Below are 27,958 nucleotides of genomic sequence, written 5' to 3' on the forward strand. Positions count from 1 at the left end.
TCCAAATGTGAGTAGAAAGTGATCATCATCATACGTTTTAACGATTGAAAAAATTATTTTGAAAGAGGAGCATGAGTGTCATCATCTAATCTATCGAAATAATTATGTTAGTTCGTAATTTATGACTGACCCCAAAAAATAAAAATTAAACATGATAAAAGTTAAATATAAATTATTTTCTTTTCACGTAAACAAAATAACATTTTGTATTATTACGCCAGCTCATAATCTTTTGGATTGATGTGAAAATACTATTGGTATAAAACACATGCCTCATGACCGACACCATTAGACTTTCCTAGCAAAAGAATTCGTTTCTTGTTACATTCAGCCTTCAGCTTGGTAGAAATAGCTGGAATTAGCTAAAAATTGAAGAGTTATATATGATAGTTGGATAGACGGATCCAGAACTTATTAAAAGGGATTAATTTTTTTTTTCTTCACTTTTAATTGTTTAAATGTCTAATTTTTAATAAATAATCATTTTTTTAAAAAATATTTACTATTTTTACATATAAAAATGAAATTATTTTTATCTTAAATGATAATAACCTTAATCATTATTATAAAACCAATAAACACATAATTAATTGTACACAATTTTATTCTATTATCACCTAAATCATTATAGTAATAATAACAAACGTAATCAATTTTACATTAATTAACCTTAATCATTATTAAAATAATAACATAAATAATTAATTTAACAATTTTACATTACCTAACTTAAAAATAAAAATATATATCTATTAATGTAAGAAGTGTCAAGGGATCAGAGGGATGGGCAGGCTGCTGTGCTTTCCTTGATACAATTGAATTTGGATTGTTAATAATATCTTTGTGTTTCATTTGTATTGAGTCATTAGATTTGCTTTTGAAATTCGTGCGCAACAACTTTGGAAACCAAACATGCTCTAGATACCAAATCATTTCTCTTTAATTATTTGATGCAGTTTTGTTAGGAAACGTGCATATATAAGGCAAAACAAAAAATACAGTACCCTGATTGAGCTAGAATTCTGGTGTTAAACGTTATTCCCAGAACAAACACTGTATTTGGACCAACGCTGCCTTCCTAGTTTTGATTATGTGCTGCTTCAACTTTACCAGAAAGGAGAAGTATAGTGTGGAGGAGCTTTATTCACATCGAACTTTCCATGTGTAAAATGGCTTTGACAACCACACCTCACAAAAGGATATACTTATTATCTGCGGCAGTTTGTTGGCCAAAGCATGGGCACAAAAACAAACCAATTTCCTTTGGCACCTATGCTTAGGAGTCCAATTATTATTTACTAAAGTGCTGCTATGACCCTTTATATGAATACAAGTCATAAGTCAAAATCTACATATGTTCAAAATTGAAAAGGGAAATCAAAAGTTAATAGTGTGTGTCACTGAATAAAGATGATAGTTCTTTTCCACATAGTTGCTTTGGAATTTATTCCCTTTCAAAAGTTACAACTAAACATCGGTAAAGCTAAAAAGCAAAACTTCCATTGTTTGGAAGCAAAAAAATCAATTAAAAAGAGCATGATAATGGGTTTTGGAAAAGAAAAAATTGACGGGCAAGTCTATCCCAATACAAGATTGGAGCCTCCCTGGCCACTATTTTCTTTAATGATACTCCTAAAAGCAGAAGAATTTTCTGCCCTTTTAGCTTATATAATTCAATTAAAAAATAACATTTTTTCGGTGAATTATTTGTCGAAAAAAATAGAATAACGAGCACCAACATAGAAAAATGTTCAAAAAAGAAAAAAACAAATCGCCATAATTAAATGTGAATTTCATAATTTTAGTTTTGAAAGAGTCAACCTCCCATCGTTGTGGTGTATTGTCATATAACTAACACCTTGATGATGGCTACAAAAGCCTCAACAAATGTGAGCATATATATTCTATAACTAATAGCTAATTTATGCTCTTGTTCTTTCAAAAAAAAAAAAAAACCGAAGCTAATTTATGCTCTTGTGATGGAAGCAAGGAAGCAGCAGAAGCATATTCCGCGCAAATTTCTTTATTTTCATAATTAATGGCTATTCGGGTTGCCTTGCAGCAATAATTTCTAGCATATAAGTATATACATAGGCCATTCTTGATCTCCGTCAAGACTAAGCAATTTAGTTAACGTCAAAAATCATTTTTAATTATTTAAATATATAAAAACTCAAGGATACCTATTTTTTTAATTTACTTGCTATTACATGTAAATATATTCGTAAAAAGATATTTTTGTAGCCACGGTCCCATGGAATATTTCCTAACTAGAGATTAGTTATTAGCTCTAGAATTTCAGTTAATAAGAGGTCATAATCCATCCGTCGCTATAATGCTATGGAAGCATTTTGTAGCTAAATTTCATAGCAAAATTGCATAGTTCTTGTAGTTTTATATATTAATTAAAGAAATCTATTATTGTAATTTACTTAATGTCAAGTGAATAATTGGTAATTAATATAATACAGATACATAATTTTCCAAAATTAAATAAATTCTAGAACGATTATACACTATTGTTATAAAATCTTAATGCATAATAAATAGAAAAATATCTTACAATAGGATTGTTTTCAAGAGAAGATACTTGTATTCTCTAAAAAAAATATACTTGTGAAAAAAAATTAAAAAATATATTATTTGTCTTGAAATTTTTTAAGACTCCTAATTCATTTACCATTGCTTACAAATAATAAACTATATAGCTTGGATTATAAACTATCCGTTAAAAATTAAGGTTCGCTAAATCTTAGGAATTGCTCAATAATATCATAAAGACTAAAAAATAAGAGCCAAACAAGTGTAATAACCGACGAGAGATGAAAAAGAAGCCAAGAAGAAAATGCGACAAGAGAAAGCATCTTAAGATATTAATTTAGTAATTTACAAAAAAAAAATTATTAAAAAAATTATTGATAGTCTGATACGCTTTTACCATTTTTTAATTGAAAATATTTATTTATTTATTTAACTAATATCTCAAGTCATTGATTAATAGAAAAAAAAGTCAGATATGACAACCAATAACTTGTTCCTATATTAGTTCCCCACGTGTGTGTCAACTTGATCAAGGTATGAATTGGTTGGGGTCCATTGACCTTAGGGTCCACCAAGATTTTACCTACTAGTTGTACCAAAAGACTATATATTCTCATACGTACTCCAAGTCTTTGGTAGCCTTTGTAAATTATTCATCTTTGTAGACAAAAGAAACAGATACAAATCAGAGAAATTATTTAATTTTTAGTGCAAGAATGTTTATAAATTTTTTTAATGTCAATTGAAAATAAACACCTCTTTGAATAGTTTGAAGGAAGTATTTGACTATTTTTTTATATTAGCGTGATGTATGTAAAATAATTAATATCCAATATGCCAATTTAAATTTAAATTCATATAGTTAAAATGGTTATTATTAGTGTATGTTTTCTAATTAATTATTCTTAAAAATATATTATTCAGTTTTTAAGAAGTTGTAAAAAAGTATTTACGGTTTAAAATAAATTTTTGTTTGAATGAACCTATTTTAATAAATGTCAAATATTCTCTTAACATTAAAGAAATGAGAGTAAATGGTCTTTAATGGCCATCCAATCACAAGTAAAATTAATTTGTTGATTTTTATAATAATTATCTTTGAAAATATAATTTTTTATTAATTGGTCATGCAAGTTTTTTTACACTAAAATGCATCCAAAATAAATTTTAAAAATAACTATAAATGATCATATTTTGAAATCATTTTTTATACGAGATTGCACTATCTTCCACATGACCATGAATTTGACCAATGAGTCAATTATGTTTGAGTTAACTAAAATTATTATGAGTGATAATTTTATTTTTCTAAAAGTGTAATACAATTGTATATTTAGAGTTTGAATTCAAACTTTATTAGTTAAATTGAAATAAATATGAGGTTGAATTAAAGAATATTAATTAAATTAAAATAAATATGTGTCAATTCATCTTTTTGCTCAATAGTATATATTATGATTATATTCAACAAAACATTTTAACTGTTTTTTATTTTTTTTATGGGTCAAAGAGCTTATTCCACTGTTTGGTAAGAAAACGTTTTTTTTAGTAATTTATAATATTTTTTGAAATGTTATTTGATGGAATATTTTTTAAAATATTAGTTTCTAATGTTTTATATTTTCTCTCAATTATATTCTTATATATTTATTAATTTTTTTTATTATCTTTTTTAAAAATAAATCATAATATTATTATTTTTTTATTTTATACTTTTAAATTATTTCAAAGAGTTAGTTTTATATGCGAGACTCACAAAATTTTATTATTTTTAATTATTTTCATCTAATAAATGGAGAGTGTGTTAAAAATATATATTTGTAACATTAATTTGTTTAGTAATTTACTAGTTTGTATATCATCTGATTACCATGTTATACTATCGTTTTTGTTAATAACAAATATCTTACATAAGAGTGTTGTGATTAGTAATAAAAAAAATATGATAGCATATTTATTTATTTAAGGGAGGAAGGTGAATGCATGAAAGTGATGATCTTGAATAAGCAATAATGAAAAGGGCAGAGTAGAGAGGCCTATAGGCTATAGGCTAGAGGAGAGCATAATAGTTTTGACGCGTAAGAAGTTGTGGATGTTGGTGAGCCAACCCTTTTGCTAGCTGGCTGTCGGGGAGAGGTTCCCAGATCCCTCTCGCACTGCACGTGACTCACACCCTCTCCCTCTCCCTGCAAACAAAAAGCGCATCATCCCTTCTCTTTTCTTTCTTCTTCCATCATCAATCCAAAACCCCAACCTCAAATCTCTCATTTCCTCCTTCACATCACACTTTTCTTCTCTCTCTCTCTTCCTTTCTTTTTTATGCGCAGCCATGATTCCGCCTTATTTTTAGCTGATTCAGATTCAAATGCTATTGGACGCAAACCCAGATTCGGACTCGAATGCTTGGATCTGCTGCCGGTGAATTTGCTACTCCTTCTATCTCCCTGATCATTTTACTTTCCGCTTTTACTCGTATTTATTATTATTATTGCTAGCGATTTCAATTCGGTTGTGTTTTGCTTCTTCTTTCCGATGGCTTAGCATCCTCACTTCAGACATTGTTTCTGTCTCCTCGCATTGGTTCTTCGATGTGCTTTTTCGAAGATGTCAATTTTTTTCAATTCGATTTTTGTGATTTGCTGCGAATGGAGTTGAGTATGTGTGGGATGTAAGTAGGTCATTTGTTTGATCTGAATGTGGTTTTCATTGTTATTGCGATACTGTTGGTTTTTGAGAATTTGAATTTGGATCGTTGAATTGGCTGAACTCGCGATTTTGCAGTGTTAGGTGGTTGAAATTTGAATTGAACTGTGCAGGCACTCTTTTAAAGAGGTTATGATATGATATGACATGTGCTTTCAAACTATTTAATGCTGCTGTGATTTTTCTTGCAGATTTATGAGAGCAATCTACCGTGTTAGGAAGTTTCTGAGTCGTATTTTTGTCATACAAGTAACTAGTTCTGTCTCTGTGCCGCGTGCTGGATTGTTACTGACTTATTATTACCTTTTTCTGTTTTTTTTTTCTCATGCTGATTTGATTATGAAAATACATAAATAAACTAATACAGTACAAGGAAATGGTTTAAAACAAGACAAAATAATTCGGAGCTTTCCCTTTTTTGTTGTTTAAAACAAAATGTAGAAACCATAAAAAAGGGGCAAGAATTAATGGAAAAAGGTGAAAACAAAGTTGACCATGGAAAAAGAATAGACTTGGCGTTGAGTAGGAATACTCAATTTAGCTGAAAAAATGAGGATGGAGATTGTACGATTTGTGCTAATAATACAGGTCGAAATGAACATACTTGAAAGAAGCAAGGATAGGAGAGATTCTTTGGCATACAAAATAAAGGGCAATTATAAATACTTTTGGGGAATTTAGTTTTGTGCCAAGAGTTTCCCTTTGGATGTGCAATGAATAGTACAACAACAAATTGTAAAGAGTGATAATGGTATTGATGATGTCTTATTCTTATGACCTGGTGTTTATTCATGAGGTGAAATATTCCTTCTTGCTTCAGTGGGGCTTATCTTATTTACTTGTATCATTTTCGTATACAGACTATTTTGGTCAAATATAAGGTGACCGAGTTATTCTTTGCATTGGCACTCTAGAGGAATATATTATAACTTATAAGTTAGTAAACAACAACAAAAAGCTTTATCCCACTAGGAGAGGATAAATAAAACAGTCAGAATATTTAAAACTAGTTAATATAGAAATTATAAGAATTTCAATGTAGATGCAATAACATTTGGAGTTACAATTGTAATTAATAGATGGGAGTGGAAATTTCTGTCGTCAATACATTATATAGGTGTGATGACAGATTTCACAAGAATGGTTTGGTTATATGAATATTCCACAGTTACACGGTATAACTTTTTCTACACCTCCAATATTGAAGATATGTTCTGCACTTTAATCTAGATATTTGATATTTCTCATATATGTCTTTGTCATTATCTGTTTGTTTGATTTAGGAGGATGCATCATGGTGATTCCTTTGTATTCATTTTTTAATAGTGGGAAAGTGCTGAGTTGAAAATGGTCTACAGAAGGTTTCAATAAGTCAACATTTATTCATGCATTTTTGTTTCCTTCTGAGAGAGCAAATAGGTTACATAATTGCGGGTTTGGTATCTGATGATGCTTATAGTTTTCATATGAATAATGATTTGTTGGAAATGTGATAACTTGCACAAAGAGACTTACTCTTTTATTATGAATGATTTGGACTGAGATAGTCATTGCTTCCTGGTGTCCTGAGCTCACCATAGTGATAATATCAGTTCTGAACTTTACCATCTATGGTTGATTTGGGAATCATCTAAGTGAATGATCCATTAGTGTCATGGGATTCATGCACAGTGGAGCTCGGGCAATGCTAACAAATTTGCTACTTTTATTTTTGTATAGTAATCTTTTTTGGCTCTTTGTTGTAAGCTTCAGTTTCATGTGTTACGATTTTGAAAATTTTCATTACTTTGAAATCTGGTGTTTTATTTTTTTAATATGTTATATCCTTGGTTTTTGGTTCATGCAGGTTACATGATCTCCAGCTTGAAGCAGTTGGAGTTACTGAAATATATATTTCAATGATTTTTTATTTTAAGAACAACCTTTAGCCTGGATATGTCTCTTATGGGTTAATAATTGTGGCGAAATGGTTTTTCATTCTAAATATATAAGAACATGGAGGAGACACGAGAAGATGCAGGGCCGGCAGAGCAAGGGCCATCTAATGTGTTGTGGTGGCCTTCAGATTTTGTTGAAAAATTTGGATCTGTTTCTTTGGGTTCTCAAGATGAGACCTTAAGTAATAAGGAATCTCCTCGACATGTTGTCGAAGATGTGCTGTCTTCTCTGAAAGCATCACAAACACTCTGGCAGACTGGAATGCTTTCAGAACCAATACCAAATGGTTTTTACTCAGTCATTCCGGTGAGGATTGATTTATACATTACCTTCTTAGTATGCAAGATGTCTATTCGCTCATCCTAGAGTTGCTAGTAATATTTTCTTGTTAAGGTCTCTCTTAAAAGCTTAAGCTATTAGATGGAGTGCAGGTTCAAAAAATGATTTTACATAATATTTATTTTTGACCAAAAATGAAAGAAGGTTTATCTGTGTGATTGTGTGAGAGAGGGTTACACAGAACTGTGGATTTATTTTTCATACTAGTGCTCAAGTTATATACATTGTAGGAATAGTATTAACAATCTTCTGCATTTACTTGTTAAAGATTGTTTCTTGCATTATACAGATGTTGGTGTTGCTCGACACAAGAGGTTTATAATTAGTAGAGCTTAAGTTACAATGTGCATGTTATTGCTGTTTAATTGAACATTTTAAATGTGCTGATTAGTGATTACAGAGACTAAAGGTGTCTCTTTAGCTTCTGCTAAGTAGTTGGTGTTTATAATATCATTAACGAAATTATAATTTAGTTATGCATAGAGAGGGAAATTCAGTACAATCTGGAATTTGACATTGGCAAAAAATATTTTATGTATTTTATTTGCAGGTGTTATTCTGTAAACTTTCAGATTGTAATCAGATGAAATTTCTTGCTGGGAGCTAATCCTATTTTATCATGTTCTGTTAAATATGGTTTTTCAAGTTCTTATGATTACTTAGCTGCATCAGATAATTTTTACTATGTGTTTCAATAACCTCTGCTCATTCATGATCGTGACATGTATTGATGGTATCCTGGTTCTTGATGTGTAACTAAAATGATTTTCCTAACACTGCATTTTAATTAATTAATTTGATAACATGCAGGAGACAAGACTCAAAGAACTTTTTGATAGTATTCCTACCTTGGACGAACTTCATGCTCTGGGTGGAGAGGGTTTTAAGGCTGATATCATTCTTGTGGATTCAGAGAAAGATAAAAAGCTATCCATGTTAAAGCAATTAATTATGGCATTAGTTAGAGGATTAAACGCAAATCCAGCTGCCATAATTAAGAAGATAGCTGGATTAGTATGTATTTTACCACATCTTATTGTGCTGCCCTTGTTTTATGTATAAAGATATCCTAGCATATTATTGTTGCTTTATTGTCATAATTGGAACCTGGAAGTTAATTTTTTCCTTCTACAAAAATGTATTTTACAATTTTGATGCATATTATTTCGGAACAATTTTCAAAATGCAAATTTCCACAATAGAAATAGTATAAACTTTTCAAGAAACATGTTTATTTTAAACTCATTTGGCTCGTCTGTGTTAATATGTTTTGCTTTCTGATGTTAGTCATGGTCAGCTACAACTTTGTTTTGGAAGAAATCATATTATTTACAAGTCTGTTGGTGGGCTTTATAGGAATTAGATTAATTATGTGTGGGAACTTTCTTTTTATTGACTTCATTTATTATTTAGTTTATTTTCTAAACATAGTTAAAGGTGTTTTATGCTTATTTTGTCCTCTATTTATGAACAGGTTTCTGATTTTTATAAGCGTCCCAATGTGGAAAGTCCTGCAAAAGCTGCACTAGATGAAACCTCTCACATGTTTGAGAATCGAGGAGTCCAGATGCTGGGGCAAATAAAGCATGGTTCTTGCCGTCCTCGAGCTATCTTATTTAAAGTATTAGCTGATACCGTTGGTCTTGAAAGTAGGCTCATGGTGGTAAGCTCTGATTTCTGTTGGTGGGCTCGATTTCTCTCTGCCATACACTGTCTACACTTGACCGCCAGTTCACTAATGTTTGAATATACTTACAAATTTACAATGCATTTAGCATAAGAATTAATGGTTGTGACTCAATGTTGTATACTAGTTTGCCACTCTCTTCTCACCTAGTGGGGGATAACGGCTTGGCTTGTTGTTGTTATTATTCAATTTTTGTTCATCATCATATATAATTTATAAGGATATATCTTGTACTACCATTCTCTTTATCAGGGCTTGCCAAATGATGGAGCTATTGAATGTCAAGATTCATACAAGCATATGTCTGTGATAGTCGTATTAAATTCTCTGGAAATGCTGGTTGATCTTATGCGATTTCCAGGCCAATTGTTACCACGATCAACCAAGTCAGTTTTTATGACTCACATTTCTGCAGGAGAGAGTGATTCAGCAGAAAATGATTCTTGTGATTCACCATTAGAACCAAACAGCCCTTTATTTGGGGTTTCAGAGAGGTTAGATTCTAACAGGTTTAAAAACTGTTGTTATTTTTGCTTTGACTCGATAACATTTTTGTTCCCTTTAAATTTGATTATGGTTACACTAATTTTAATTACAACAATGTTATGTTGTAGTTATTAAATTGCTGCAATAATGTTGCAACTCTTATTTTCCTGATCTAGTATTATGACACGCCATCTCCAAGTCAACAAATTCAATAAGAGCATTGCCATAAGGTTTTATGTCATGCTGGAAAATGGCATGACCACATCAGCATCAGACAGATAACATTGTTGTTGCAATTCAAAATTAGGATAACATTGGGCTCAAAAGTGTCATAAAGCCATTAGCTTTTTTTTATGCATTTGCCAAATAATTGTCAAATTTATCTTGCACTGAACATTTTGGTCAAATACAACATTCCTACATTCTCAATGATAAATGAATTGTGAGACTATAGGTACAAAACCTTTAGACCTCTATCTTTAATCTTTATATCTTTTCTTCCAGTTTCAAGAGATGTTAATTGATGGTATTTTTGTGTCCCCTCTTACAGTGCTGAGAAGGAGGAAAACCTCCAATTCCATAGAAGATTTGAAGCATCTTCGAATGTATCAGGCCTTTCCTTGAGAAACGTGATGTTACGATCAAATAGCAATTTAAGGTAATACTTTCCATTGCTTATCAGCCATGTTTCATGGTGGCTTTCTCTCGTTTTCATTTCAGTTGCAGATGGTCTACTTTTTCTTCACCTCTAGTTTTTATTATATTAGTTTTTTGTGTATAATTTGGGAAGCTTTTTTACTAGAATCTGTAAAAATGTACAGTACTAAGTACAAACTGTTTGTTGTTTGAATTCTTTTTTTGTCAATTATCTTAGTTTGTCACATAGTGAACCCAACATTGCTACTGCATTTGGTCGGCGTAGTCGGAGAAAGGTCATTGCTGAACAGAGGACAGCTAGTTCAAGGTGGGTATGCATAAGTTTGGTTTAGGTTCCAAACACACGATCCATATTATAAATGATCTTGGTTTTTGTTACTTTGCTGATCATGGTGTTTAGAATCTTTTCTCTGTTTGATTTGTTTGATAAAACCTTTCATTTAACTTTGATGGCAATGAGTGTTTTTTCAATACTGGTTTGCTCTTGTTCTCTTGGTCTCTGTCAGTATTTGATGGTTTAGAGTCTTGATGGGCCAGAGCCTAGAGTGTGACACTACAAGGCATAGCTGTAGACATTGTTGGCAAGAACAAGTATGGAATGTTATCTGAAGTTGTTCTGTACCCAATTTTATAGGATAGATTTTATGATTACTGATTAGTCTTGCCAGATATGGAATGCTTGTTTCTCATATTACAAATTTTCACAGAAGTAATGGTCATGGTCTGTGAGATAGTGAAATTCACTATTACTCTATCATAGTTTTCATTTTTACACTACACGGTGATTCTTGGAAGCAGCATAGGTGAATTTACTTGATATACTTAATTATTGATTGCACAACACTCTTTGTCTGGTTTCAGACTGAGAAATCCAGTAGTAGTGTATCATAGTAGATAGGAAGAAGATCAAGAACAAGCATCATATTGGGAGAAAGTGACGATAACTGCACATGGTTATTTGTGATAAAGACATTTTATTGACATTAGTATGGACAGTTTAGAGGTAGAATTACTTATTATTGAGAAATTTCATGGCTTCAGAAGGTTGATGTTTGGTCTCTATAGTCTTCATAGTGTATTTGGACTTATAAAAGTTATGCATTTATGACTAAAGACATTGATGTTTTGGGTGTGGCACAAGATGACAGCCCTAGTTCTATGCATGCACTAGCACTGCATGGCCATGATTGGAGCAAAAATACTTGTCAGAATTGCGGTGATGAAACTGAGAATGAATTTCACTTTTCCTGATAGAATAGAATAATGCTAACTTTAGTGGAGATTTTCCATTAATATTTTTGGTTAGTACTTAGGACATTCCAAGTTTGTCTTTCGAATTGCTCTATGTATGTTATCATTTTGCATTTAGTGGCAAAGGTATCTTAATCTAAACAGTCTCCTAATTCTAAATACTTCTCAGCCTTCTTTTTGTGTTGGAAATATTTCTGGTTTTGCAGTCCAGAACATCCATCATTTCGAGCACGTGGAAGGTCCATGCTTAGTGGTGATAGGACAACGTTTAGAGATTTTACCGATGATCAGGCTACATCAAGGTTTGAATCTTTATTATCCCTTAAATGTAAAGTCATAGGGCATTACATGTTTTTGTAAGTAGCCCATTACTCTTCTCAGCAACAAGTTACCAGTTTTCTCTGCGCACTTTAGAATCAGCGATCCTACTAGTATCACCAATTCGTTTGCTTCCTTTCAATTCTTCACTATAAGAATGTAATCAAGCTTGTGAGCCATGTAGCAAAGGCAATATTGGCAGAGACAGTGGAGCCATTATACTCACTCTAGTGTTGTGCTACCGCTGTCACGCTTGTTTCTTCTGATCTATAAAGGCCTCACACTAGCCCATGTTTGAAAACAAATGCATATGATGAAAGCAAAACATGCAGCCTATAGCCTTATTCACTCTATCTTCTGAAATTGAAGCAATTGGAATTTTGGAATGAAACAAAATTAGGGATTTCATATATATGAGGAGGGATCAAGTTACTCTCCATCCTCACCATTCATTTTTTTTTTTGAAATCTAATGGTTAAGATAAGTGACTAATTACAACCATTAGATTACAAGAAAATGAATGGTGAGATGAGGAGTAACTCTCTTAGAGTTACCCTTGGAGTAACTTGATCCCTCCTCTCTCTCTTTATATATATATATATATATATATAATCTAATGATGTGCTTCTTGAGGGGCAATCAAACACTCAACATAACTTTATGTAGTATTGTAATGTTATAACAATGTTGTGTATAACTCTCATCAAGTATGTGCTTTTATCTTAATATCTTCACATTCAGTCTTATGTCTGTTCAAGCCTGAGGTGTTATCATCGTATCTGACAAAACTTAAAACCAAATAAAGAAGTAGAAAAAATTATAGTTGACTAGGGACTGTAGAAATGATTTGCTTTTCTGCTCATAATTTGTTTTTGTGGGTTGTTGCTGCTTTTGAAGTTCTGTTTTCTTACATACCCTTCATGCAAAAGCATGTCTTTCCTCCTACTTGTAGGTTTGTTGAGTTGAATGGGATTAAGTGGAATGAGATTGTGTCGGCTGGCATTTACTTATTTTGCTCTTGTCCCTTGTTCTTTATTTTCTCATGATTTCTTAAATACATGATTTATAAGGAGTTTGTCCATTTCGCAGATCCAGCTATAGGTCAGATGGCACATCCTCGTCAGAAGCTCGTCGGATACGAAGAAGAAGCATCAGCATTACACCAGAGATTGGAGATGATATCGTAAGGTTGATTGTTGTTCTAAGATGCTTCTGGATTTATACTTGCTTCATTGTGAAGTGTGCTTTCTTTGGTATATTGTGTTGTCTGCTTTGAAATGTTTGAGTGAATCACTGAGTTTCCATTTTCTGGCATTTTTTCTTCCATGTGATACATTCCTTTTCGACATATGCATTCTCACATGCATTTGTGCGTGGATATGTTAAAGATGATAGCTTCCCTGGATCATTCTGTTCATTGAACATAATTTTTTTTTGGTAGACATCTAGGTAATCAACTCTTTATTTTAAAACCTTTGTTTTCCTTTTTTGTTATTTTCTGCATTTGGTTTTTCAAGTTTAGAGAGTTTGATTTTTGCTTCTCTTTTAGTTATTTGACTTCTCTGTTAGGTTAACTGACCATTAGTAGAAAATGGTGTTAGCACAGCAACCAAACTCATCAAGTAAGGGTCTTCTATTTATTTATTTTAAAATCTTGTAAACAATTACAGATGCCCAGGTCAGAACTGGTAATTTGTATTAATAGAGGTTCATAAAACTTGGTCCAGTTGGGGTAGACGTAACATCTTTTGGCATTTGAAGCTGGATGTGATTTATTTGTGGAGCAAAGATAACATCATTGCCAATTTTGAAGTTGGATGTTATTCATTTCATTTGTGGTTTTTTTAGGTTGTCTTTCTGTATCTTTACTTTCATATTCATATTATTCAATCCAGAGGTAAATGAAGCCCACTGTGATCTAAGTATTTTAACTTACCCTGTTAGAGGTTGAGCCTTGTGGCGGTGGGTTCTTACAACTGAAACAGTATCGTATCTCTGCTTTGGGGGAGGGTTGCTTGGTAAATATGACCCGTAGACCTTTAAATGGTGGGAGCCTTTTGCACTGGGCTGCCCTTTTTTTGGTAGTGTTTGGCCTGGCTTGTATTGTATGGGCTTCTCTTTATTTTTCTTTAAAAGGAGAAGCTGGGTCAAAAGCAATTTTAGAAAAACTCTTAATAGAGCTTCTAATGAAGCTAATTGGCGGAGCTTCTTCTTTTAACGAGATGAGAACCCTAAAAAAGCTGGACCAAACACTACCTACTCTGTTGGGATATGCTCTTTTTGCTGTAGTATGGTGCATTTGACTTGAATGTAATGCAATAATTTTAGTTTCAGATGTTTAGTTCCTCTTTTATGGACGAAACTTTGTTCTAGTACATTGGAGGTGCAAGGACACAAATAGGTCACAGGGGAGGGAGATAGTGGAGGTTGAACCTCTGACATTGTCATTGCATCCAAGTAAAGTGAGCCAGTGCTAATTGAGCTAAATGCTTATTAGCAAGGGTTTCCTTTACCTGATATGAAAGGGATGCCGGATGAGCATCTTTATTTATTTTTCTTAATTCTTTCCCTTTTTTCCTCCTTTGTTTTAAGAGGATTCCTTACTCCTTGTGCCATGTATATTTCTACATTTTTAATAGATATTTTGTGTAAAATAAAAATGCATTGGGTCTGAATTGCTTGATCAGTTAATCTTTGCTTTTCTTCTAACTTCAAAACGAATTAATTTGTTATATTGTTATGACCGGAGACTTGACTGCTTTGTCTGGTTTATGCTTTAAGCTAAATAAGTAATGCAACTAATGCGTGATTGTGATATGTACCTGTGTCTGAGTACATTAATGATCCTTCTATTCCAATTTCCAAACTTCATAGTTATTTGTTATTTTATTTGTTTAATGTTCTGTATGTGTGCTGATATGCTAGATGTTTGAAATACTGTGATAACCCAAGATCTCTTCACTGTAGGGCTGTACGGGCAATGAATGAAACTCTGAAGCAAAACCGTCTCTTGAGAGAACGAGGGGATGATAACTCATTCCCCAATTCTCCAAACAATAGTAGTAGTGATGCAAATCTTCAGAAAAATGTATGTCTGCATTATTTTTAACAGTGGAATTTGCTATTATTTAAACCTTCTATTCTGTCTTTGCCTGTGCGTCTTTCAGCATCTCATCAAACAACTCTTTATATCTTGCTTCTAAACCTAAGTTTTCTCAATTTTTTTGACAGTCATGATGAACATGGCTATCATTTTGTTGACTGATTTCCATATCTCTTCTTATCTGTTTCTCAAAAATATTGTGTTTGGCAAATTACTTCAGAATTGTCTTGGCTGGAAAAATCTCATCTTAAGAAATTATCTTCTCTGTGCTAATATTTCTTGATTTGGTTCTTCCGTATCTTCTAATATTTGGGTGTCAATATTGATTTCTCATAATTTTTCTGTTTCTGCTTCATCACCAAAAAGATTTTACTGGCAAGGACATTTGTTATTGGGGTGATTACTGTTGGAAAAAAATTGAAATGTTAGGGAAGATTATCTGAAGTATCCCAAACAGGAGCAGTGTTGAAGTAAAACAGATTAACTATGTATAAGACATGAAATTTACCAGACATTGATGCTAGAATAAAATCAACAAGGTCTTGATGTTGGAAGAATAGGGTCAAAGATGATCTTTAGGATAAGGTTTAAAGGGTCAAAACAGTGCCTGTATGGGTGGTTTGAACAGTACCTGCCAGATATATTTGGGTCTGAACCCTGACGGGTTTTAGTACAAATTGAATGTAGTGTTTTGATCTGGTGATTATTGATGTCTACCAAAAGACCAGGATCGGGAATAAATAGAATAGAAAAAATAAGTACAAGTAGGAATTTAGATCCTAAACATCACTCCTAGGGGGCGTTTGTTTCACAGATTCTTCTCACATTCTTAGGAATGTTATTCCCAGGAATATAACATGGGAATATCATTCCCGTGTATTTAAAAAAAAATGTTTGGTTACATTTTAACATTCCTGGGAATAGTTTTTAAAATTTAAAATATAAAATAATTTAAATAAAAAAGAAAGTTACATACATGTTTATTAGACAATAAATTTTCACATTCCTATGGGAATGTCATTTTCCTTCCCCCTCCTCATGGGAATATAAATGTAAGAAAGCATGGTAAAAAAGAAAATTATAGCATTCCTAGGAATCAATAATACCCGGGAATACTTTTTTAAACACTTGTAAAAAACATGAGAATTTATATTCCCATCTTCATATTTCCAGGAATTCATTAAGATTCTATGAAACAAATGCCCCCCCTAAGGTTTGATTATATCACAATCATGAAAGCAAGTTATGCTTTCATAGTTCTTAAAGTATATTCTATCAAAAAAAGATTCATTACAACCATTTAAATAGACCTGTAATTTATCCCACAAGATTTATAATAGAGTCCTATTTCTATAAGTATTGAAACTCTACTATCACGAAATCTGTGAAGGGAAGAGATTAAAACAAAACTCAATACACCTCTAAATAACAAAACAAAACCCATATACAACAGTAGACCAGGAAATAAAGCCACCACAAAACTGCTGCTATGACTGAAAATGTAAAATGAAACACTTGTTAATTCTTAAAACTGTGGATAATTCATAATTGTGATCTAAGCCAGAATATGGAGTCAATTTGATTTTAAACTTAAGCTTTCTTTGAGCTAGGGTGTCCTGCATCAGGGTTGCATACGGCTTCCAACCTCAATATGTTAAAAATGTATGGTTTATTGAAGTTAGTGTCTTGTGAATTATGTATATTTTTTTGTTGATGGTTATAGTATTAACAATTAACATGTGTGGCTTGGCCCAAAAAATAATTGGATTAGCTTTTGTTTCAAACATGAAGTGTCTTTTTACCCATTTTTTAGAAGAGGGTGAGGGGTTTGCTTATTCAGTTCAATTTATATTTCATGCTCTACATGTGATTCTCATTCTGCTATGACAGGTGTCAAATTTCCATCTTGATGGCCATGATGAAAGATCTGCCCTATATTCTTTTCAGCGTGACCAAGGAACTTCACAAAAGGCAATGTCATTACCATCTTCACCACATGATTATAGAGGCCAGGCTTCTGAGAGAAGTGGGCCATCAAGATACGGAGTGAATGATGAAATGGAGTCAACATGGAATAAAGTACTGGAATCTCCAATGTTCAATAATAAACCTCTGTTACCATATGAAAAATGGAACATTGACTTCTCAGAATTGACTGTTGGAACTCGCGTAGGGATAGGTATGTATTACCTCTTGCAGTTAAAATCATATGATTTATGATCTGCACATATAATGATTTCAAATCATTCATACGGGAAAGTAGGTTAAGAGTCTTGATTGAATTGCAAAGATGTTGATTTTAAGTTTCAGTAGGTACAAGAGGGGAAATATCTTGATTTGATTTGCTTTATTAGAAAGGAGTTTAAGTATTTAGTTGGAGTGTATTTATGTAATGCAATTTTAAGTGGAAGTGCTAATCAACTTTAGAAAAATAAAATTTCCTTTTGGCAAGTTTAAGCCTTTAAGGTTTATGGTCAATTACTGTTTCAAGGGACTTATTGACGGATGACCTTGTAAAGTAATAGTTGCTTGACCATTGATGTATTGTTCTTTGTTAGGTTTCTTTGGAGAAGTTTTCCGTGGCATATGGAATGGCACAGATGTTGCAATCAAGGTTTTTCTAGAGCAAGATTTAACTGCTGAAAATATGGAAGACTTTTGCAACGAGATATCTATTCTGAGGTATGTTGCCATTCATATGTTGTCTTTCAGCAATTCTGTGTTCTATATTAACATTTTCTGACTCGTGCTTTCCTTTCTGAATTGGTATTTGTTTTCCTCCAGCCGGCTCCGACATCCTAATGGTATTCTCCAACATCTTTACTATACTCTTCTGTAGCTGTGACTTTCACATTGTTCTTGAACATTTTGTATTTCATATATGGTAGTCAATGGAAGTGAATCTGAATTGTTCTCTTTTGTTGTTTCAACTGATATAATTATTTTAATAAAATATTCCTTACTCAAAATGTTTGAGAATAATATTATGCACACTTTGGTTATAAGGTATCTCATGTAGCTTTTTTCCTATGAATTCAGCTGTTATTTATCCAGTGATGAAATTGTATGCAGTTATCTTGTTTCTTGGTGCATGCACAAAGCCTCCACGCTTGTCAATGGTTACAGAATATATGGAGTTGGGATCATTGTATTACTTGATGCATTTGAGCGGTCAAAAGAAAAAGCTTAATTGGCGGAGAAGACTACGGATGCTGCGTGACATATGCAAGTAAGTGTTATGGTTATTCATACTTAGAATCTTATTTCATTGGCATTTATGCTGAACAGGTGTTACATATTAATTACGATGGGTGTCCTCTTCCAATAAATCATAAAATTTTCCCTGCCCATTTACTTTAAATAGCTGTCATCTTTTTTGTTAATAGTGTTACATTATTTATTTTTTGTGGATTTGGTCACAATATTTAATTTGGGAATGATTATTTTATCTTATTATATTAATATAATACATTTTAAAAAATACATTTATTGTTACCCATTTGATAATGATTTAACAAATGAATTATGAACACCAAGTAACTTGGTTGAATATCCAGTTCAGTTTTAAGTTTTATGAACGTTGGTATTACCCATTTCAAATGTCATCTCAATTTTGACGAGAACAACTTGCTTGTGTGTAGGGGTTTGATGTGCATACACCGAATGAAGGTTGTTCACCGTGATCTGAAAAGTGCAAATTGTCTAGTGAATAAGCATTGGACCGTCAAAATATGTGATTTTGGGCTTTCAAGAATAATGACAGAATCTCCAATGAGAGATTCTTCCTCAGCTGGAACTCCAGAATGGATGGCTCCTGAGCTTATTCGAAATGAACCATTCACAGAAAAATGTGATATCTTCAGCCTTGGGGTGATAATGTGGGAACTCTGCACCTTGAACAGACCATGGGAAGGAGTACCACCTGAGAGGGTATATTCAACATATTAACTGTTCATGTTGCATGATGATTTCTGTTTCTATCGTGTGCTTTATTGAAAATTTTTCATTTTTCTCTGCTGATCAGGTGGTTTATTCCGTTGCGCATGAGGGTTCCAGATTGGAGATACCAGAAGGCCCTCTAGGCAGGCTGATTTCAGGTCCCTGCAACTTTCCTTTGTTACATGTTGATGACAGAACTCAACTATCTGCTTTAACTAATTTTACTTCACTTTGGTTTTGTTTTGTTTTGTTTGCAGAGTGTTGGGCAGAATGTCATCAACGGCCAAGCTGTGAGGAGATTCTTTCTCGTTTGGTGGACATCGAGTACTCCTTGTGCTGAAGCAATATCTTTTGTACATAGAAAACTTTGGGTAGAGTTGTTACATTGTATTATCGGCTGATGTTGTGGACTATTTGTGAATTTTGTTCTTTTTTCGCAGAAAATGCGAAATATGAATCAATTTCGTATCCCTGTGCTGCAACTCGTCTCTTTCGGGGGGCAAGGAGAAAGATGAGACCAATCCGTCTCTCAACATATTTTTCTGTGCAATGAGAAGAACAGTGTCCAAGTGTAGAATCGTTTTGACCAAATTGGTTATAAATCTTGCATTTTTACGTATAAAAAAGTAGGCAAGGAAGAACTAAACTAAAGAAGTGGAATGATGTTAGAGCTTCTTTAATGGGGTTTTTGAACTCAAGAATCTTTGTTTATCATATCTATCACTATTCTTGCTTAAAAGTTCTCCATGCTGGAGGTTGGAATCCAAGAGAATAACTTTTGAGAATTTTTTTTTCAAAAAAATATTATTTTTTAATGTCATTTGAGAGAAGAGATTTTTTGTTATTTAGATTCTATTACTAGAATAATAAATGACAAAAGTTCTTACACCTTATTTGATATCATTGGACTCACAAAAGTGGTCCAAGAACTCACTAAAAATATTTAGTAGCAAGTTCTACACAATAAACAATCTCTTTCTCATCTCCCTAGGTGTGTTTTTGAGTTAATCTAATTCAGATTTTGGGTTAAATTAATTTTGAACTATCAAATTTAATTGGATTGGTTTGATTTAAATTTTGACTAAACCAAATATGTTATTATAGTTTGAGACATTGAATTAAGATAAAAATAAATGAATTATGTTCTTCAAATTTTTATCTCTTAATTATTATCAATTTTTTAATCTTATAGTAGTACAATATAATATTTCTTATTTTTAATTATTTAATATTTTCTATATATATCATTAATTTTTACTAATAAAAATTAACAATTTATATTGACCTTTAAAAAAACATCATTATATATCATTAATTTTTTTTACTCAAAATACATTAAAAAAATTACATAATAAATATGATTAAATTAAGAGACTTGATAATACCAAATCAAATTGAATGAAGAAGAGAGAAAAAGACAAAAGGTACAAAATTTTAAGCACCAGAATCTAAAGTAAAAATTGATCAGGTTATCAACTTGAAGGACAAATTTTAGAATTAAACCATTGATAATTGGTTTGATTTGGATTCAAAGTGAAAAAAGAATAATCGGCCAAACTAATTTGAACCAATTTAGTTAGTTGGTTTGGATTGTTAGGTTCACTGGATCAATCCAATTTTATGAACATCACTGCTCCTCTAGTTGTGTCTAAATTTTCTTAGAGTATCACAATTTAGTCATAGATTTTTTGCCTATTTAATGCATTTTATAAATGAAGTTACATAGACTATTTGAGGCAAGAGTTTATTCTATTCAACACATATTGCATTATGCGAGAGCTTATCCTTTCAAAACGTGATTAAACAAAAATAGATTATTTAATACATTAATGTCATTGTTTGCATTTGTGATGCTAAGATATGCATGCAAAATCATAAATTTTGTGACAAATTTCTTCAAGGATTTTGAACTTAAACATAAATTACCTTGAGAAAAATTGACCTTTCAAAGTTATAAGATTTTTTTTTCCATTCTCATTGTATATAATTGATGAAGCCTAATACACTAAGAAAGCCACGTGCCCCCCATTTGTAATAGGTGCTAATAATTCCAAAAACCTCCTCCATGCAAAGATAAGTTGAGGCATGACTTACTTGAAGGAGTGACTATAATTTTAGCTATGATCTTATAGATGTTTTCACATAGATTAATGAGCCTATAACGATTTATTTGCATGTGGTTATCAATCTTGAGAAAGAGCACTATTAACGTTTGGTTAATGGATTTGATGGAGGAGGGGCATCTAAAAGCTTGTTGAACAACAAAACAAACTAAGCTACCAATGATATCTAATTTAGGCATGCTGATAAAAATTGAATTGGGCTATCCGTTCGATCCCACCTCAAGTTTGAAGGGAAAAATCCACTTTGATTGGAGTCAAGGTTGGGTTTAGGTTTCCTCGACTTGAGAAAGCAGGAATAGGGATGGATATGCCGCTCCCTACTTTGCTCCCATCCCATATTTGTCCCGCTACACATTTTTGTTATATTATATGTAACTATTAATTATATAATTATGTAGTTATTTCATATTTTATTTTTATAATTATTAAAATATAAAATAATTATTTTAATATTTAAACAATAATATTATAATTATAATACTAGTTGTAGCAAAATTAAAAATTATACATTTAACTAAAATTATAATTTATTTCTTAAATATGTTTATGTTATTTATTCTATTAAATTATATATATATATATAGAATCAAAATGTAAGTAATAACTTAATATATGATTTATTTAAAGTATATGAACAAATAATATTTTTTAAAAAAAGAGAGATGAGTTACCTGAATCCAATAAAATTTGATGGAATGAAGTTGAGTTCAATTTTTTACCTCCACCTTTTTAAAATCCAAATTCAAACTCAGCTTTGTTTTTTTATAGAGGGGGGGGGGGGGGGGATAGGATAGACAAATCCCTCCTGTTCCATCCCTAAATTCTCATTAACAGTGGAAGAGAAGTGGATGGAGTAGTACATTAGGTCCAGGGGACTTTAGGGGTCCATTTGGAAGACAACTTGATGAATTGTATAAATTATTATATTATATGAATTGTTGCATGAATAACACATTTATAATTAAAAAGGATGCAAAAAACAACAGAGCTTTGCTATGTGCACTTCTTTTCCCACTCTTAGAGGCCCGAAGCCCATATAGTATTTCTGCCTTGTATCCAAAGCTCATCATGAGTCAACAATAGGATATGCTAGGTGCACCCAGCAATATTGCTGGTGCTCTCAGCAATTTATTGAAAGGTCAATTTTGCCCTTCATTTAAAAACATAAAAAGCTTTTTCCCTCTTTCGGAAGCATTCTGTCTTCTCTTCCGCGAAAAAGCTTTTCTCCTCTCTTCTCTCTTCCACGAAAGCAAGCTTCCTTGGCGGTCTTCTTCTCCGTGAGGCTTCTCCGCCTTCATCTTCTCCGCGAGGCTTCTCTCTTCCATTTGCATTCGAGGTAGGTGGCCTTCTTCTTAGCTTTCCTTTTGTTTTGCACTGTATGTGTAGCATTTAGGATAAGTTAGTTGAACCTTAGGGTAGATGAACCTTAGGGTAAAGGATGCCGGAAAAAATGGCGGAAGCTTGGTGACGGTGAGCCTTCCGGAAGAAGATTTTCCGGAAGAAGGGTTCTTCTGGAAGTAATGAAACGACTTCCGGAAGAACAGGTCTTCCGGAAAGCTCTCGGAACACCTCTTCCGGAATGTTTCCGGAAGATCCGGATGACCTTTCAGTGGTTCCGGAAGCACTTTTCGGAAGACCCTCCTTCCGGAATGTTTCCGGAAGAAGTACTTCTTCCGGAAGTTTTTTTTTTAAAAAAATTCATTAAAAGTAAATTATTACAAAATAAAATATTTTTAAAATAAACTAACTTCCGGAAGAACCTTCTTCCGAAAGTAAATGGATATCTTCCGGAAGAAGTTTCTTCCAGAAACATTCCGGATGACGTTCTTCCGGAAGTAGTTTCTGAGTACTTCCGGAAATCACAAATTCTTCCGGAAGGTTCTTCTGGAATGTTTCAGGAAAAAGGTTTTCCGGAATGATTCCGGAAGAACCTTCTTCCAGAAGAAGAATTCCTGAAAGACAATTTCGCCACTTCACTGTTTGCTGGGTGCCCCAACAATAAAGCTGGGTGCACGTAGCAACTCCCGTCAACAATTGGAAGTTGATCTGGGCCTACAAACATTCCCATAACCTACCAAACAAAAAAACACATAAAAAAAACACAGCTTCCCGCACATTAATCGCCAAACGTCGTAGTAGCACACATAGAACATAATAACATAGGCAAAGGTTCCTCAGACCCACCGAACTCACCGTATCACCAAACCACCACCACCACCACCACCGTCAATCCAAAACCAAACCACCAACACCAGCCTCCACCATGGACTCCATCGCCGGAGCTCCGCCACACGCCGACGTCACCCCTCCGCCGCCTCGGCAGTCGCCGTTCCCCGGCCGGGAAGACTGCTGGTCGGAGGAAGCCACGTTTACGCTCATCGAGGCGTGGGGCCAGCGCCACCTCGAACTCAACCGCGGCAACCTCCGCCAGCGCCACTGGCAGGAGGTCGCCGACGCCGTCAACGCCCGCCACGGCCACGTCAGCACCAAGGCCCGCCGCACCGACGTCCAGTGCAAGAACCGCATCGACACGCTTAAGAAGAAGTACAAGATCGAGAAGGCTAGGGTTTCCGATTCCGGCGACTCCGCCACCACCTGGCCCTTCTTCCGCCGCCTCGATTTTCTCATCGGCGACAATTTCCCCGCCAAGAAGCCCTCCCCGCCCGCCACCGCCGGAATAACTCGCCGGAGCACCCCGCCGGCCAAGTCCCCGCCTTGGGCGGTCATTCCGGTCGGCCCTCGATCCGGAACAAAGAAGCGGCCGGCGGCGGCGAAGCCGGCGTCGGCCTCGCCGGATAGCGTCGCCAACTCGTACTTCCGCCGGAATTTCTCCGTGTTCGCAGCCGCGGCAGCGGCGGCGGCGGCGGCCGACAGCGAGAATTCGAATGGTTCGAAATGGAGCAGTGGGAGTGAGAAAGGGACGATGAAGAAGAAAAGAACAAGAGGAGATTGGGAATTTGGGTACAGAGAGATGGCAGAGGCGTTGGAGAAGTTTGGGGAGATTTATGAGAGAGTGGAGGGAGCGAAACAGAGGCAAATGGTGGAATTGGAGAAACAGAGGATGCAGTTTGCTAAGGATTTGGAAACCCAGAGAATGAAACTCTTCATGGAAACTCAGGTTCACTTGCAGAAAATCAACCGCTCCAAACGTTCTTCTGCTTCTGGTTTGTTATTAGCCTCTCTTTTTCTTTCATGTCAATTTCTTAAATGAAAGTTTTTTTTTTTTATTGGTTTATCTTCTTAATTTCTTCTTTTATAAGTTTATTTGATTTAATGTTGTTATGCGTTACTATTGGCTGCATTGTTTAGTTATTGTGTTGTTAATTTATGTGCTATTGTGATTGTTTGTAATTACTATGTTTGGTTAAAAGTGAGTTATAGTGTTTTAGTATTATGTTGTTTTAAAGCCGGATGTTGGTTATCAATCATGTGATTAATGATTCTCATAACTTGTATCTGATAGAGCATGAGGATACACTTTTGCTATGGAACTTTCTTTGAATGCGTGTTCTCGTGAGATTTCTTTTGTTCATTTTTAGTGCTACCCGGGGTTTCATGAAATGGAGGCATTGGCAATAGCTATCTGTTGATATTATAATTTTATGCTTGATTTCTAATAAGACAGAAATGGTTGAATAATTGAATTCCAAGTAACCTAAACACAAATACATGTACTCTACTCATTTAAAGCGCTCGTCCAGGCATATGTAACTCCCTCACCAATCCAAAAGAATGAAAAAACCCATAGCATTTATATATTTTGTCATTTAACCTCACATCTAATATTCACATTTTTAAAGAAAAGGCCAAAGCAGAATATGTTGCTATGAGAAAACATTTTTCTATTAACTCTACAGAGATCAAAACATCAATCTGTCTATTGTATAAGAACTTCTGGCTCAGGACTTCAGTCAAAAAGAGCTGCAAGCCTATTTTGGTTTACTTTTTCTGTTTTTCTGAGGGGGAGGGTAGTTGGTATTTGAGAGCACTGCTATGTTCCCATGATAGAAGAAAATCGGTGATGAATGCAAAAATGATCCAAAATGACGATGAACTGCCTACTCTGTTCCCTCCAGTCTCCCTATATCATGCTGCCTTGCATAAGAACCTGCCCAGACAGCCTCTAACCAACTCATGATCTCTACACCCTTCTGTTTCCTATGGGTGTGGTGTGGTCTGTGGATCAGTATTGAATCAACCTTACTGATCCATGCCTTGTTCAACCTTACTCTTAATGTTCGCCTTTGTTGCCACCGGAAGAACAACCTTGTCCCCTAGGTTTAGAGGAGGAAATTGACTGTGCAAGAGCAGTTCATCATCTTCCCCAGTAGCCAATCACTTCCACTGCGCAAGATATTGTTTATGGATTTTGCCAGCCTCCCCACTGTCTCTAGTGATTAGTAGGATTGATTTTGGCTCCAAAAAGTCATTCACTTCTAACATAACTGCACCATTGGATAACACTTCAGCACAAAGTTCATAGTCATCTCTCTCCAATCCATCACCACTTTCCCCCAAGTGTTCTTTGTTCCATGAAAATGAGCCTCCGTGGTTTCTCGCACATCCATCTTCACATCTCGAGCCAACTTCATCACCTGAGATCAGTTATGTGGGTTAAAGGTATTGTTCTTCTGGAAGCCAACCCACCCGAGACAAAATGTATTCAAATTCTACTATGTACTCGTTGACACTTCTTCCACTTTGCTGGAGATCCGTCAACTCTTTGCCCCTTGTACCTCTCGATCATTGCTTGTTTCGACAAGTTAAACCAATGGATGGTGGACCCTTCCATGCTTAGATTCGTCAGCTTGACCTTCACTTCCACTTCCTTCGATGTATGCTCCACTGCACCCCAACTTACGTTTCTACCTGTGTGATCCATCTCACCAGGTCAGTACCATCTCAACCACTGAATCGCCACAGTAAAACAATGCACCTCCTCTGCCACTATGCCCTTTATCATTAGAACATTGATCCAGTAGCTTGGCCATCTCCGTCACTGATTGCTTGAAGGAATCCTCCAACTTTCTCAGTCATCTTCGGTGGCAATGAATCCGGCAGGTTGGACCAATTGATAGAACCCCAATTTAAGAGAAGACAGAAGATAGAATTGGTGATTGAAAAGGAACTGCTACAAGAGAGGAACCCCATGTAATCCCATAGCAACTCCTTAGAGATACTATTTGTGTCACAAAATGATCCAAAATGACGAACTGCCTACCCTATTCCCTCCACTCTTTCCTGTGGGTGTGGTGTGGACCTTTCAAATATTGGGCTTGTCCCAGTTGGAGCCCAATACTGATCCATGCCTTGCTCAGCCGTTATTCTCAGCGTTTGGTGCTCTATCAGATACAGTTTAGTATTTCAGATTGTTAATGATTGTTGACAATTACCAACTGCTGTGTACAGCACTGAAATGGTTAAAAACATAAAAGAAAACCACCTGAAACATTTAATGTTAGTCATTCATCAGAGTTCCATTATTATAAATTTAACCTGAAGACTATTCGATGTTGTTTATGCAACACTTTTTTGTGTTTATTATGATATAATATGGGAAAATAATGAAATATTATGATTGTTGTTAAGGATATGTGTGTTTAGGTTTCGAACCTATTAATATTATTGCGATGGATAGCTGTACTTGTGTATATGGCTTGCGCCATAGTATTATTTGTTTGCGTAAGTATCTCTTTCTAAGGCTCTAACGCAAGATTTGAGCGCCCCTGCGTGTTGATGTTATGATTGCTCATTGTCAATACAGTGATGGGTATGCAATAATTGTAAATAAATTAGAAGGATTTCACTTCATCATTATTATAACAACAACATCATCATCATCATTATTTCTCTAGGTAATGTTAACCAATACCTTTAAGATAATTATTAAAGATTTAAAAATAGAATTAAATGGAAAGTAAAACTTGTTTCCTTTACATTTAAACTAATTGTTATATCTGTGCTTTACATGGGTTATTTCTAAATTTAAATTAATAATTTTAATTTTTCTCTTATTAATTATCATATAAAATATGAAAATAAAAGAATAAAATACATCATTAAGATCCAAAGAAAATAAAATATTTTTTAAAATAAATAAAAGAATGAAATATTTTCGAAAAACTTAGATGAAATATATATTTAACATATATATATTCTCTATTTTCATTTAAATTGCTTTTTTTGATAGCAATATATTAATATTTCAATTATACTTTAAATTATTTAACATTTTCAGTTGAAAATAGTTTCAATAATACGTATATTTACTAATATTATAATATTTTATTTTAGAATTATTTTGATAATTTCATATTATATTTTAACAGTGAGAGGCATTATTATATTATATTTCAAATAATGTGATATTATTATTACAAGAAAAGGTGAAATTGCCGTGAGGGGAACTTTTGGGCTGGAGTATGCACTCATTAGCTAGAACCTTATTTCTATTTTCAATTACATGGTTAAATCCTTCCCAGTCTTAGCATAACTTTCAGTTTTCACCGATGTGAGTGTGACTTTGATTTATTGTGTATTTTTGTCTTTGCCTAGTTTGTGGTACTCAATCTAATGGTTATATTTCTCTGCCCCAAAACAGACAGTGTTTCATAGCAAGCAGTGATGGAGACCCGATTAAGAAGAATAGAAAGATATTAGCATTGGACATGGAAGCATCTTTTAGCCTTTCTTTTTTTATGAAAAAGTAATTTACGTTAGGTATTTTCACAGTAAGGTTCAAATTTGGTTGTCTAGAATTTTAATAGTGCAACTTTCATTTGTGCAGTAAATTTACTTCCTTTGTCTACTAAGAACACAAGAAAAATGAGAAAAGAGATTGTGAATAGCTATTCAATTGGAACTTTTTTTTAT

General features: G+C 33.8%; 2 protein-coding genes across 4 annotated transcripts; both read left to right on the forward strand.

The window, feature by feature from the left end:
* The first annotated feature begins 4,563 nt into the window (after positions 1-4,563).
* On the forward strand, positions 4,564-19,747 carry LOC114373708 (probable serine/threonine-protein kinase SIS8). Of its 3 annotated transcripts, XM_028331228.1 has the most exons (18): positions 4,564-4,959; positions 7,091-7,488; positions 8,332-8,535; positions 8,996-9,184; positions 9,461-9,702; positions 10,245-10,352; positions 10,569-10,658; positions 11,809-11,904; positions 13,010-13,108; positions 14,888-15,008; positions 16,914-17,202; positions 17,582-17,705; positions 17,808-17,827; positions 18,096-18,252; positions 18,665-18,953; positions 19,048-19,120; positions 19,220-19,333; positions 19,403-19,747. In XM_028331228.1, the coding sequence occupies exons 2-17, from the start codon at positions 7,240-7,242 to the stop codon at positions 19,300-19,302; spliced, it is 2,433 nt and encodes an 810-aa protein (XP_028187029.1). In that variant the 5' UTR covers positions 4,564-4,959; positions 7,091-7,239; the 3' UTR covers positions 19,303-19,333; positions 19,403-19,747. The 3 variants fall into 3 exon arrangements, with proteins under 3 accessions (XP_028187029.1, XP_028187030.1, XP_028187028.1); XM_028331227.1 differs by having other exon boundaries at positions 4,565-4,959; positions 19,220-19,729; XM_028331229.1 differs by lacking the exon at positions 10,569-10,658 and having other exon boundaries at positions 19,220-19,536.
* Positions 19,748-23,200: 3,453 nt separating this feature from the next.
* Positions 23,201-27,957, forward strand: LOC114373911 (trihelix transcription factor ASIL2-like). Its single transcript, XM_028331485.1, has 2 exons — positions 23,201-24,249; positions 27,687-27,957. The coding sequence occupies exons 1-2, from the start codon at positions 23,349-23,351 to the stop codon at positions 27,698-27,700; spliced, it is 915 nt and encodes a 304-aa protein (XP_028187286.1). The 5' UTR covers positions 23,201-23,348; the 3' UTR covers positions 27,701-27,957.
* The last annotated feature ends 1 nt before the right edge of the window (position 27,958 follows it).

This window comes from Glycine soja, chromosome 11 (assembly GCF_004193775.1).
Source record: "Glycine soja cultivar W05 chromosome 11, ASM419377v2, whole genome shotgun sequence".
NCBI lineage: Eukaryota > Viridiplantae > Streptophyta > Magnoliopsida > Fabales > Fabaceae > Glycine > Glycine soja.